This window comes from Myotis myotis, unplaced genomic scaffold (genome assembly GCF_014108235.1).
Source record: "Myotis myotis isolate mMyoMyo1 unplaced genomic scaffold, mMyoMyo1.p scaffold_m19_p_10, whole genome shotgun sequence".
NCBI lineage: Eukaryota > Metazoa > Chordata > Mammalia > Chiroptera > Vespertilionidae > Myotis > Myotis myotis.
Window position 1 is genome coordinate 58,711,877 of NW_023416314.1, and position 14,329 is coordinate 58,726,205.

The 14,329-nt window shown below is 38.3% G+C and overlaps 1 protein-coding gene across 1 annotated transcript in view; it reads right to left on the minus strand.

The window, feature by feature from the left end:
* Window positions 1–14,329, minus strand: part of SLC5A12 (solute carrier family 5 member 12) — a 36,670-nt gene that overhangs the window by 6,593 nt on the left and 15,748 nt on the right. Inside the window, exons 9-11 of the mRNA XM_036323350.1 lie at window positions 10,545–10,657; window positions 4,956–5,023; window positions 2,357–2,443 (exon numbers count right to left, since the gene is read on the minus strand). Of these exons, the coding sequence (XP_036179243.1) occupies window positions 2,357–2,443; window positions 4,956–5,023; window positions 10,545–10,657 (268 nt within the window). The remainder of the gene's footprint in view (window positions 1–2,356; window positions 2,444–4,955; window positions 5,024–10,544; window positions 10,658–14,329) is intronic.

Consider the following 14,329-nt stretch of genomic DNA (forward strand, 5'->3'; position numbering starts at 1 on the left):
AACACTGTCAAAACCTCAGTTCCCAGTAGCTGAGTTTCAGACGTTTTGGAAAACTTCAGATAATGGAGACAGTTGCGGTAATTTATCATTAATAGTCATTATGAGCTAGAATACAGAAGCTCCACTCCCATACGCTCTTCCAAGTGTTTCTGGCAGAGTCTCTGTTTCCCAGGTTTGGAGTGTTGAGTCTAAGTTCTAGCATGTGTATTTACTAGCCCTTTCATTGCAGGGTTATATTTCTTGCTAAACAGTGAAAAGTCACCTTTTTTATTTTGTAAAGAAAACAGTTGAACAGAGACCAACACCACTGGAAAACAAAATCTCGGTGCTCCTGGCTCTCCTGGATAGCTGAGCCTTCTCTGGGAGAGAAAGCAACTTGCTGGTTTCTCTATTTACTCAGAATAAAGCTTCTCCAATAACAGCACTAAAATGTTCCTTTCACTATTATTTGAGAAAGCTAAAGCAATGTATGCGATTTGAATAGTTGTACCTTGGTCTGACTAGAGGTCTGCAAACTTATATTATAAAAAGCCAGCTAATAGTATTTTAGGCTTTGAGGACCATGCAGGACTGTCACAACTACTGGGTTCTGCCACTTAGCATAAAACCAGCCATAGGCAATATGCAAACAAAGGAGACTGGCTGTGTTCCGGTAGAATTCATGGGCACTGGATTGTGAATTTTATGTAATATTCATGTGTTATGGGACATTCTTCTTCTTTTGATTTCCATCCAACAATTTAAACATGTCAAATCATTTTTAGCTTGCAAGCCACACCAAAAAAAGGAAGATGGCTGTATTTGGCTTGAAAAGTGCAGCTTGCTGAGGTCTATAGGGCCTACCAGAAAAGGGTGAATGGACTTCAATAGAAAGTTCAACCCTGGCTGACTTAGCAGAGCTGTCTTGAAAGCCATGCTGAGAAGAATTCTGAGGTTGCATCCACATTCTGTGGAGAGGGAGCCAGGATTGATTAGTAGGATACGCCATGGCCAATGGCAAGGGGAGAGGTGATACAAATTTTTAGTATTTATTATTTTTTATCCATAACAAGGTAGTTTTCCCAACTAAATAGAAGGGCCATAATTCACTAACATACATAACAAAATAATTTTTAGAATGCATTAAAGTCTTATATGGCTAGTTATTCTTTTGTGGCTAAGAGATTGCCTTCCCGCCTCTGTATCTCCAAGGATATACTTATCCTTGTCAACCTTGATAGCAGAAAAGTTAATGAAAACAAAGTATCTTCTAATAAGACTGCAGGGGAAGTAGTGCAGATTCCTAAATGTTCCCTCCTGTCCAATCTCTTTACCTAGCCTCATAAGATTTATCTAGAATAATGGTCAGGTGGCCACAAAGATCTAATTAGGTATACCATTTGATCAGGCATTCTAGCACCCCATAGTATATTAAAAATATGCATAGAGTCAGGTTTTCTGCAGACTTTCTAAATATATATATATATATATATATATATATATATATATGAATAAATGGCAATAATAAAAAACCAGTAACATGCTACATTGAAAAGATTATGATATTTAAAATAATTTTAAATTTTATATTATTTTTCCAAATAGATGTTCATTTTGAGTTATACTTACTACACAGTCACCCAACCAATATTTACTGAAAGACAACCTATTAGTTTGTCAGCTAGCCAAACTAAAAAGATTCAGCTCTCAGAATATGCAGGGCTCATCTCCACTTTCCTCCTTAAATTAGTTCATTAACTTCAATTAGTTATAATTTAGGTACAAATATAGAAAACATTTACATATATTTTTGAAGTTTTAAAAATTTTGTTTTAACAAAACTATTTCTGAATTTATTGTACATTTTAAATTTCATTTGGTGAGCCCTTACTTTAGGGAAGACAATGTCAACCCTAAAGAATCAGCTTGGGCCCTAGCCGGTTTTGCTCAGTGGATAGAGTGTTGGCCTCCAGACTGAAGGGTCCTTGGTTCAATTGTGGTTAAGGGCACATGCCCGGGTTGTGGGCTCGATCCCCAGTAGGGTCCACAGGGCATGTGCAGGAGGCAGCCAACCAATGATTATCTCTCATCATTGATGTTTTTATCTCTCTCTCCCTCTCCCTTCCTCTCTCTGAAATCATTAAAAATATATTTTAAAAAAATAATCAGCTTTGATGCCACAACATTTGTTATTTCAGGACCATCTCTTTGTTTTCTGCTTCTAAAATGGCTTCACTGAAGTCAGAGATAGGAGGGCTCGGGTTTTGTTTAGTTCCGTGGAAAGAAGCCACTGTGTTGTGTTTTGTTTTGTTTTTTTTTCTGGCAAAGACAAATTACCAGGACAATTTGAGAGAAGAGAGAGGTGCAGGATCTTTACCTTCCAGTTCACAAAAGGAAACACGATTCCCAAGGTGAACAAGCCCAGCATTGGCCCGCCACACATGCCGTGGATGCTGAGCGCAGCCTGTGGAGAAAGTACATCAATATCATGACTTCATGATAGGGGACCGCCTTTTTCTTGCACTTGGGATAAAATGCAGTCCTAGTCTTGCCCCGCCCGTGTGGCTCCGTGGTTGAGCATCGGACTGTGAACCAGGAGGTCACAGTTGGATTGCTGGTCAGGGCACATGCCAGGGTTACAGGCTTGATCCCCAGTAAGGGGCATGCAGGAGGCAGCCATTCAATGATTCTCTCTCATCATTGATGTTTCCATCTCTCTCTTTCTCTCCCTTCCTCTCTGAAATCAATAAAAAATATATGTAAAAAAATTCAGTCCTAGTCCTGATTGTGCCATTTATTAATCACATGTTTTCTGGAAATAATTTCTCCCATCTGAACTCAATGATAAACATTGTGTAAAAAAAATAAAAATACAGATATATGTCATAGGAATATATTTACTGATACAGCTCCTAGGGCAATAGAAACTAAGGAGAAAATAAACAAATGGGACTACATCAAAATAAAAAGCTTCTGCACAGCAAAAGAAACCATCAACAAAACAACAAGAAAGCCCACTGCATGGGAGAACATATTTGCCAATGCTATTTCAGATAAGGGTTTAATCTCCAAAATTTACAAGGAACTCATACAACTTGACAAAAGGAAGATAAACAATCCAATAAAAAAAAAATGGGCAAAGGACCTAAGTAGACACTTTTCGAAAGAGGACATTCAGAAAGCCAAGAGACATATAAAAACATGCTAAAAGTCACTAGTCATCTGAGAGATACAAATCAAAATGACAATGAGGTAGCATCTCACACCTGACAGAACGGCTATCATCAGCAAATCAACAAATGACAAGTGCTGGTGAGGATGTGGAGAAAAATGAATCCCCTCGTGCACTACTGATAGGAATTCAGACTGGTGCATCCACTGTGGAAAACAGTATGGGGTTTCCTCAAAAAGTTAAAAATGGAACTCCTATTTGACCCAGTGAACCCACTTCTAGGAACATATCCCAAGAAATCAGAAACACCAATCAGTAAGGATATATGCACCCCTTTGTTCATAGCAGCACATTTACAATAGCTTAGATTTGCAAATAGCCTAAGTGCCCGTCAGCAGAAGAGTGGATTAGAAAACTGTGGTACATCTACACAATGGAATACTACATGCTATAAAAAAGAAGGAACTTTACCGTTTGCAACAGCATGGTTGGAACTGGAGAGCATTATGCTAAGTGAAATAATCCAGTCAGAGAAAGATAAATATCACATAATCTCACTCATATGTGGAATATAATGATCAACATAAACTGATGAACAAAATGAATCCAGAGGCAAGGTGGCACTGAGAAGACTGTCTAATCTCAGAGAGAAGGTGGGTGGGAAGGGGGAGTTAGAGATCAACCAAATGACTTGTATGCATACATATTAGCCTGACCAATGGACACAGACACTGGGGCAGTGGGGACTTGCACTCGGGGGTGGGAGTGGCGGGGGTTAATTGGGAAAAAAGGAGACATGTAATACTATAAACAATAAAAGTTGTTGTATTTTGTTAAAAATAAAATAAAACAAAAATACATACAAACCAACCTGTGTGTGTGTGTGTGTGTGTGTGTGTGTGTATGCACAGGTAACTATGATTTTTAGAAATAGGTTTTCTCAAGCTAAAACTCATTGGTTTGTTTGTATTTTCTATTTTATCGAAAAGTTTTTATATAATGTACCAAATAAATATACCTATAACATATTTCATATCTTACATAGTTGATCAGCTATTTGAGCAATTGTATTAAATTTTTTAAAAACATGTTTTTCTTTATTTTAGACAAAGGAAGGGAGAGGGAAAGAGAGGTAGAAACATCAACAATGAGAGAATCATTGATCAACTGTTTGCTGCATGCCCGTTACTGGGGATCGAGCTCCCAACCTGAGCATGTGCACTGACCAGAATGGAACCATGCATGGGTTGATGCTCAACCACTGAACCACAGTGGCCGGGCACAATTGTATTTTGATAATGATTGTCTGTTACCCCGCCTCTGACATCTCATTCAGAACACCTCAAGAATGTTAAAGCACTAAGTTGAGGGATGGTGGGGAAGCCATTGGGCACTCATATCCCATATCCCACTTTTATGGCTCCCTTTTGCAAACTAAGGGAATTTGACAAATGCATTTCCATGTCTCTTAGTCTCTAAGGTATTGAACCCAGAGAACTGGCAAAAGATTTTCATTAAACCAATTTGCTGTCATCCTACAGCCTTGTTCCCTGGCTTTGTTGAATATACACAGGCACTATCATGGAGGCAGTGAGCATGTGCACACACACACAGCTGTGTACCTGAGTCCATTATTAGTTCTTAACAGTTTCCTCTTCTGCAGGTAATTTTGGTTGAAATTTTACATGCATGTCTAATTTGGACCCGGCCTCAGAGAGTGTCTTGGAGAAATAGGCAAAACCTTAGCAAAGACATGGGTAAAATGTTGCTATGAAATAAATGTGTCTTTTCCTTCTTTTATTACCTGCACAACGCTACCCATGAAGGACGCAGCCACAGCCATGGAGGTACACATAACGCCAAATAAGATACCTGAAAGGAAAAAAAAACAACCTCATTACCATTATTCAAACTGGCTTTGAGGGGTTCCTTTAGCTTCTGCCCAGGACTCCCTCTGACCAGGCCCTATCAGAAGGGATGTCAGTGAGAACCATCCTCCCTTCTCAGTCCTCACAAGCCCCATGAGGGGCATTTAGGAGATTTTCTCCCCAGAACTAGCTCTCCTAGGTCAGGCAGAAAGAGCTAGAACCAAGCTAGTGTTACATACTTTTCTATCCAGGACTCAAGAAGAAAACTGTCATGTGAAAGCAACATGAAACTATGGAAAGGGCTCTCACAGAGGCTAATCCAGACTAAATTAGTGGGAACTAATTTCAGTTCGACCAACCAACAATCACCTGAAGAAGATAGTAACCTCTCTGGGATTCTGATAGTTTTTCAACTTGGAAATCACTAAACATCTATATATTTTACCTCAGAGGTTTTGCAAATCTGGAAAGTTTCCTGGTCTATTTCCCAACGGTATTTATGCATACTATCCTTATGGTATATTGTGTAATGAATTATTTGTTTTGCATATCTATGTTGGAGAACAGTAAAGGCCATCGGGTACCATACTCTGGAGGACCTTGAATGGTGCCTCTAGCATCATAGGGTCTTGCTGAGTGAATCGGCATATATGTCTAAGTCATCTTTTAAAGAAGATGTATTCTTTTAAATCGTCTTTTAAAAATATATTTTTAGTGTATTTTTGTTTAAAAATCACCTTAAGAGTGCATTTAATAGCCATAAAATAAAAAAGAGGAGAGAGACACAGAGTTGGAGATAGACCTAGAGGAAACACAATGACAGAAACAGAGAGAAAATGATTTTGCTCATTCTGTTTGAAATTCTCTCTCAGCTAAATATCTAGTTCAGTTTCCAATGTGACTATTAATTCAATTTTGTCAGACACTTTACTAGACGCCAGTGCTATACAGTCAGAACTTGACACCTGCCCTAAGGATCTCTCATTCTAAAACGGGACTACATGTAAATACATTAATATATATCTAACAGTGTCTGGTACATAGGCAAGTACTATGTTTTTGCCAATATTATTACTTATTATTATTATATTCAGGTTTAGTACATGGTAGCTATGATCAGGAACTCAAAATTAAATCAGGTTAGCAACTTTTATGCTGTATTTCCCAATTTCTCAACCCAGAAAAATAAGGAAACTCACAAAACACCCAAACCAAGTTTGATCAATAAACACATTTCAGAATTCTAAAATTGTTCCTGTTATCTTTAAAGATGATAGATTAGATTGCAGAAAACAATGTTTGCCCTGATTCTGTGTTGCTTTATAAATGAGGACAACATTACCTTCCTGAGGAAAATCACAAAAGATATGTTTCCTCTCAACTATTGATTACCCTTTTGCTAGACCAACAGTTATGTGTTCAAGTGAGAATCTAGGCAATCACCCCTCAACCCAAGAATTCTGCAATTCTGTGCTGACTAGAGAATTGATCTAGCCTCCTTTCCCAAAAATCTTTATATTTCCACCAGATTGCAATCAATAGCAAGCTGCAAGTCAGGGAGTTTAGGGAAATTGGTGGGGGTTCTGTAGAGACCTGGAGTACATGGACCTACAGACAAAGCAGCAAATGTGAGAGGGAAAGGAAACTCCACAGTCGCAGTGAATGCTGTGAGTTTTCCCAGCGCTGCATCAGCCCAGAGGATCAGACAATAAACCATGGGCATAAAGAAACTTGTACCTCAATCCAGCATACTCATAAATGTCTGCTAGAAATTGGGGTCATACTGGGAGCAATGCCCATCCACCTGTTATTAGCTCTAATTTGTTATGCAAGATAGTAAATAGATCCAGGCAATTCAACTAACCAGATAACAAGCATCTTGTCAGTGTTGATCTCTCCTTGTTCAAGCATAAGTAAAAAGAAACAGAATATATGTGATTCATGGCAAATATTGTCAAACAAGGGAATAAATATATTCATCTAAATGCTCAAGTAAAGACTATGCTTCCTGGAAATAATTTACCTTAAGAACCAGAAAAGTATTTAGAAACTGTTTGGCAAGCTCAATATGATGGAAAAATATGTAAACTCAATGAAGCAAATAAGAAAAGGGCAAGAGGAAACAAATGAGATGAGAAAACAACAAGACAGGGTAATATATATATATATATATATATATATATATATATATATATAGAGAGAGAGAGAGAGAGAGAGAGAGAGAGAGAGAGAGAGAGAGATGGACTCAGGCGTGATCAAGAATGAACACAAGAAAACAAAAACCATGATAGTTGACCAAGCACTTCCACTTTTATGTATTTACAAAAAAAAAAAAAGATTGTACTAAAGTATTCATAGCAGCTTTATTTATTATAACCTCAAACTAATATAGCCCAGGTCTACCAATAGAAGTAGAAGTTTAAAAACCTGTGGTACATCCATACAATTTCAAACTACTCAGCAATGAAAAGGGATGGACCATGGGTACACATAGAAAATATGGATTAAACTCAGAAATATTATGTTGAGTGAAAGGAGCCTTAAAAAACGTGTGTGGACTGTGTGATTCCATTTATGTGAAATTCTAGAAGAGGAAAGTATCAGAATATGCCGGGGTCCAACCCCAGCGGGTCCAGGGGTCCCCAAAGGTGTAGACGGAGTTGGCAAAGAAGGAAGGACACAGAGACAGCGTTCAGTTGATCAGCAGCCTAACCAGGATCTCCAGCCAAGTTCTGGTCTGGATCTCCAGCGAAGTTCTGCTTCAGATCTCCACTGAAGGCGGGGTCCAACCCCAGCAGGTCCAGGGGTCCCCGAAGGTGTGGATGGAGTCAGCGAGGAAGGAATGACACGGAGACAGCGTTCAGTTGTTCAGCAGCCTAGCCAGGATCTCCAGCCAGGATCTCCAGCCAGGTTCGGTGTCCATGTTGTCTTGCTAGGTTCTCCAGCCAGGTTCTCCAGGTTCTCCAGCCAGGTTCTGTAGCCAAGTTCCCTCGCTAGGTTCTCCAGCCAGGTTCTGTCCAGGTTCTCCAGCCAGGTTCAGTCACCAGGTTCTAGTCAGGTTCTCTTGCCCATTTCTGTAGTCAGGTTCAGTCCAAGATCTTTTGCCATGTTCTCTCCAGCGAAGTTCTTCTGTCTGTAGGTTCTGTGTAGGTTCTGTCTTCTTAGTTCTGTGTTCTAAGTTCTGAGTTCTAAGTTCTGTGTCTTGCTGTCTTGTTACATCTGTATTTATACCAGTTGATTCAATCCTATCAATCTCTATTACAAAGGTTAGGGCGTTTCTTATCTTCATTCCAGGGAGTAAAGATTATGTAGCTTAAGCATGATTGTTCGTAGTTAAAGTGATTAATTACCCACCTGGCACTAGTTAAGAGGTTTTATTCCCTCCCTAACTTCAGGGGAAAATCCCTACCTGGGGACACAACCTTTCTCAGAGAGGAGACCTTGGTTAAAACACAGTGCCAAGAAGGTGAGCAAACATATTAAGAACCGTATGCCATATATGCCAGGTCCCTTGAAACAGCAAGGATGGACCGGCTCCTGGCAAGAATAATGGCTGCCTCTGGAGGGGAGTGGGAGCAGGGATTGACTGGAATGAGCAAAAGAGGACTTTCCAGGGTTATGCTAATGCTTTACATCTTTAATGGCTGGATCACACAGGTGTATGAATATGTCAAAACTTAGCAAACATATACCTAACATGTGTCCATTTCATTGTAGAATGAAAGATAGATTTTGCATTAAAGACAACTTTAAGCAGTTATTGAATTCTAGTTAATAATATGAATGCAAAAATTTAAGGGAAATGTATTTTAACATGCTGATTAATGAGTGGTTAGAGATCTGGATGGATATGTGAAAAAGTAAGTTTTGAAACATAATGGAGAATTCAGGTGGCATATATATTGGGAATTCATGGTAAAAGTATCCAAACCTTGCTGCATGACTTAATTTTTATAGTAAAATATAAGGAACAAGCACAAATAGAACAATTAAAATTATTATTGTTAAACTTTATTTTGTGGAGAACTCAAAATTGACAGAGAAAAAAAAACTTGATTTCTTTAAGTGTGCGGAGGAAAAGAGCCAAGTTTTAGAAATAGGAGAAACACTGAAGGAAACGGAGAACAAACAACCCAAATGAGAAGAATATTTGAGAAGAAGGAGATAATTAAACTACCAATATTAGCAGGCAATTACCATACTTACTAGAAAAACAATTGAAATTTTGAAAATCAATAATAGTTGGGGAAATGGCAATATATATGCTTTATAAAACAAAAACAAAAAGATACAGCTTTTCCACATTGATCATAAATAGTTTAGGAAATATGGGGAAAGCATCTCATTGATAACATCAGTGAAAGAAGAAAAAAAGAAGGAAGAAGAGAAAAAGGAAGTGGAAGAAGAGGAAGAAGAAGAGGAGGAGGATGAGAGGAGGTCAAGCAGGAGGGAAAAAAAGACATGGGTATAATTAATATCTGGAGTCAAAAATGTTATATTATTAAATGGAAAAAATAAATTATTATTTAGATGTAAAACAAAAATGTCAATTCTTCCCAAATACATTTTCAGGTTTAATGCAATGCCATGGGGGAGAGTACAGTTAGGTAACATGCAATATATTATTTTAAAGTTAATCTAAAAGAAAAACTACACAGAAATAGCCAATGTTTTTTTTTTTGGTGTGTGTGTGTTTTTTTAAAAAGATAACAATAGAAACATTTTTAAATTTTAAGCTAAAAAAAAGGTGACACAATTAGTAGCTATAATTTTTCAAGTTCATATTTTCCAAAATACCTACATTTTCTATAATAAGTAAATAAGCATATAGCTTGTTTATATTTAGAAGTAAAATGTATAAAACTATAATTCAAGATAATAAGTGTTATGTGATTAAAAATGTAACATGCAATTTTATGATTAAACAAAGAGAAATTCTTATTTGGGGTGAGGTTACTGTGATTTGGGTAATAAAGGATTCTTTAGAAAAGAATTTGATTTTAGAAAGGGGCTGGCCACAGTGATCAGAATATCTTCCCATGTAGAGGAACTAATATGATCAATGCAGAGCATAATCAAAAGATGCTGATCTGATGAATCTGAGATGTAGGCTAAACACAAAAGGAGGTCAAAAATAAGGATGGCCGAAACCGGTTTGGCTCAGTGGATAGAGCGTCGACCTGTGGACTGAAGGGTCCCAGGTTCGATTCTGGTCAAGGGCATGTGTCTGTGTTGCAGGCACATCCGCAGTGGGAAATGTGCAGGAGGCAGCTGATCGATGTTTCTCTATTGTCGATGTTTCTAGCTCTCTATCTCTCTCCTTTCCTCTCTGTAAAAAACCAATAAAATATATTTTAAAAAAAAGGATGGTGAAAGGTAAGCTAGCTGGTACCCTCCTGGTATCTGCAAGTATAAGAATCTATATGTGAGATTCCTCATGTGTCCTGAATAGCATGTGCAGGATTTTGACATGTATCACATGTACATTTCATGACATGGAATTAAGGCCCCCTGGCTATACCTACATAAGCCTTTACTGATCCAGGTACTCAGCTTGTCGGAGAGATGGGGAAAACAGCTCTTGACAAAATCCTCAAAGGTCACTGTTGCTAAGGCATTGATGCTGGCAGCCACGGTGCTACAGGGAGAGAAAAGCGAGAACATAGTCCAGGTAAATAAAGCTAAGCCACCAGCCTGCAGTTTGCCAGGGCTCTAGGAAAAACAGAACTCCTGGAGAACCACATAGCCTGTCTACTCACTCTTCAATGCTGCTTCTGTGCTTAATGCTCTTTTAGTTCTTCCGCAAGGTCCACTGAAAAAGCTAGCTTTTCATGTTTTAACTCCAACTAATTTCTTTTAATAATATATTAAATGAGTTAGCAGAGAGTAACAGAGATTGTGTATGTGGGTGTTTGCTTGGGTGTGGCAAGGTGGGGACAGCTTAGATTGGATTTAAAGCAAGAAGTGGTGACTGCCCTAACCCAGGTGTCAGTTCACTTTGCCATTCAGTAATGATTCATTCATTCATCAATACCGTTCATGGATCTGTTTATTCATGCTGGGCACTAGGCATACAATAGTGAACAAGAAAGACAAAGATCTCCCACTTCATTTGGCCACAGGGAAATTTAACAACCAATTAAGTAATTGATAACAATTGTAAAAACTGTGACAAAGGAAAATAGCAAAATGCTATGACAACATGTCTCTCAGAGACCTAAACCAATATGAAATTAAGAAATTCTCCCCTTAGGAATTGATGGTTACGGTAAGCACTGAAGATACCCATGCATATTGGGGAAATGATGGTCTAGAACAAAAGGAAAATTACATTTAAATTCCTGAAAGTTCCTTGCATTCAATAACCTGGAGCCATGAGAGTGGCTCGTGTGTAATTAGTACGGGAGTAAAAGACAAAGGGTAAGACTGGGGTGGAGCCAAAGACCTAAACTCAGGAAAGCTCTGACTTTCCAATCAGAATTCAGTTGTATGGCCTTAAAACTCACTTAGGTGACAGAGGACCTGAAAGTTGTGGTTTTCTTTGTGGAATGACATGGAATTTTATTGAATTCCTTATAGAGATCAGGAATATCTCAGCCAGAGAATAGATAACCATGTTAAATTCACATGGTGCAAAATCACAACCACAAACCAAAGTTCTGGAGCAGAAACAAGCTAATGAATGAAGCCTGGCTAGCTATTTTCAGTTTTCCATGGACATTCATCAGTAGTTATTTTGTTATCCTCCATCGCACATTTGAAGACTTGCTATAGCTGCACCAAAGGTATGAAAGAAAATTCAAACTTTTTCTTCTTTGATAATTCAGAATAACAGAGCCATTCATTTTAGTTTGAATAGTTCTAGATCCTCAAAAAATTAAAAATGGGACTTCCTTTGGACCCAGGGATACCACTTCTAGGAATATATCCAAAGAATCTCAAAACACCAATCAGAAAGAACATATGCACCCCTATGTTCATGCAGTGTGATTTACAATAGCCAAGATCTGGAGGCAGTCCAAGGGCCCATTAGTAGATGAGTGGATAAAAAAGCTGTGGTGTGGTAGCCCGGCTGGTGTGGCTCAGTGGTTGAGTGTTGACCCATGAACCAAGAGGTCAGGGTTCACTTCTGATCAGGACACATGCCTGGGTTGTGGGCTCTATCCCCAGTGGGTGGCATGCAAGAGGCAGTTAATCAATGATTCTCTCTCATTATTGATGTTTCTATCTTTCTCTTCCTCTCTGAAATTAATAAAAACATTTTTTAAGAGCTGTGGTACATTTACACCATGGAATACTACTTGGTTGTAAAAAAGGAAGGACAATAGTTTGGTGAGGGCCTAGAGAGGGAGAGGAGGGGTGGATGGAGGTAGGAAAAGGGGGCAGGGGAAAGGGTATCACCTAAAATAATGTCAACATTAAAATTTTTTAATTAATAAAAGACAGTTTGCCACTGACAGTGGGTCCTTGCAGGTGCCTAGTGAGTGTGGTGTAGGCCTAACAACTTCCCTGGAGCCCCAGTGGTGGTGAATTATTTATTTTTTAATTTAAAAAATAAATGAAAATAAATTACAATTTGCAAAAAAATAGTACACTTGAACCTATATAATTGTATTAACCATTGTCACTCCAATAAATTCAATAAATATTTTTAAATATTCTGAAAAAAGAAACAGTGTATACAATATGATCTCTTTTTTGGTACACTAAAAGGTATATATGTTCACATAAGTAAAAAATGTTCTGATTTGTTAATAAGAAATCATTAACACTGATTAATATAGTGGGTTGTGACAAGGGGTTTGAGGTATAAGATATAAAATTTTTACTTTTATGATCTGAAACTGCTAGAATTTTGACCCTGATAAAGTAACTATGTTAAAATTGGCCTTTAACAATTCTGTAATTGATTCTTTGCAATTGAGCTCCAAGAAAGGAAACAAGACTTTTCCCACCAGCTGAGTCTCTGCTTCATAAAGGGACATAATATAAACCTTCTAAAATATTTCTCTGAATAATTTTGAATTTAGAATAATGTCTACATGAGGAGGAAGGCAGTGGGTCCGGCTTAAAGGAAAATAATGACACTATCTTACAGTTTTAGAGCATTGCTCCTAACACGGTTGCCCCTTCAAATCATTATCATCTCTCACCTGAATGAAGACAAATGCCTCCTAACAGGTCACTCACTTGCAACACTCATGCTTTTATCATAGTCCCTTCCCCACACGGAAAACTGAGTCTTAACTGCATGACATCACTCATTCCCTTGCTTCAAACCTCCTAATGCCTTCCCATTTCATTTGAAATGCCAACTCTACCATTTCCTGAAGGTCTCCATGATCTGATGCCTGCTCACCAATTCAAACTCATCCTCATCTGCTCTCCTCTCCTCTCCTCCCTGTTTCTCATGCTTTAACTCTTCTCTTCATTCCTAAAATATTCTATGCAGTTTCTCTTCGGGGGTTGGGGATGGACTTTGGAATTTGCTCTTCTACCTGCCTGTACAGGTTCCTGCCCATGCTCTTCAATACCTGGCTTTTTCACATGCTCTAGATCTCAACACAAAAGTCACCGACTCAAAGGGGAGATCCCTAAAGACCCTATTAAAAATATAACCCCCAGGCCTCACCTCCCTCTCAGATATCACTCTGTTATTTCCTTTAAATTATTTGTCATTATCAAACTATATCTAGTTTATTTTGTTCACTTATATATTGTTTATCTTCCACGTCCATTAGAATGCAAACTCCATATGAAGGCAATGTCAGTCCTGTTTCTGCGCAGTATCCCCACCTCCCCACAGTCTTCAACTGTGTCTGGCATAATATAAACCTTCTAAAATATGTGTCTGAATAAATGTATGAATAATTTTGTATTTAGAACAATGTCTACATGCGGAGGATGGGTGTTATTAGCTGCCTGAGTGTGCTATTGAAAACGGGGAGAATGGATTGCAAAGGAGAGATCTGCTGAATGATAAATGCCACCAAGTAAGCTGCCTTGTGATAAGGTGATGTGAAACTGTGGGAGAGCGGGCATCAGACAAGATTGAGAAAATAACCAGAGAGGTCTAGTGTAGGCTCAGACCTAGGCTTACATGCTGCCCCTGCAGTTTACTATGACCCCTTGGGTAAGTTTTAGCTACCTTGCTAAATTTCCATTTCTTATCTATAAACTGAAGATAATATGAGTAAAGTTTCAGTTGCATGTAAAGTGTGGCAACTAAAGAGCAAATACAAATAAAGCATTTAGCAGGGCAGTTGGCACACAGTAAATACTCAGTAAATACTAGTGATCACTACCGCCA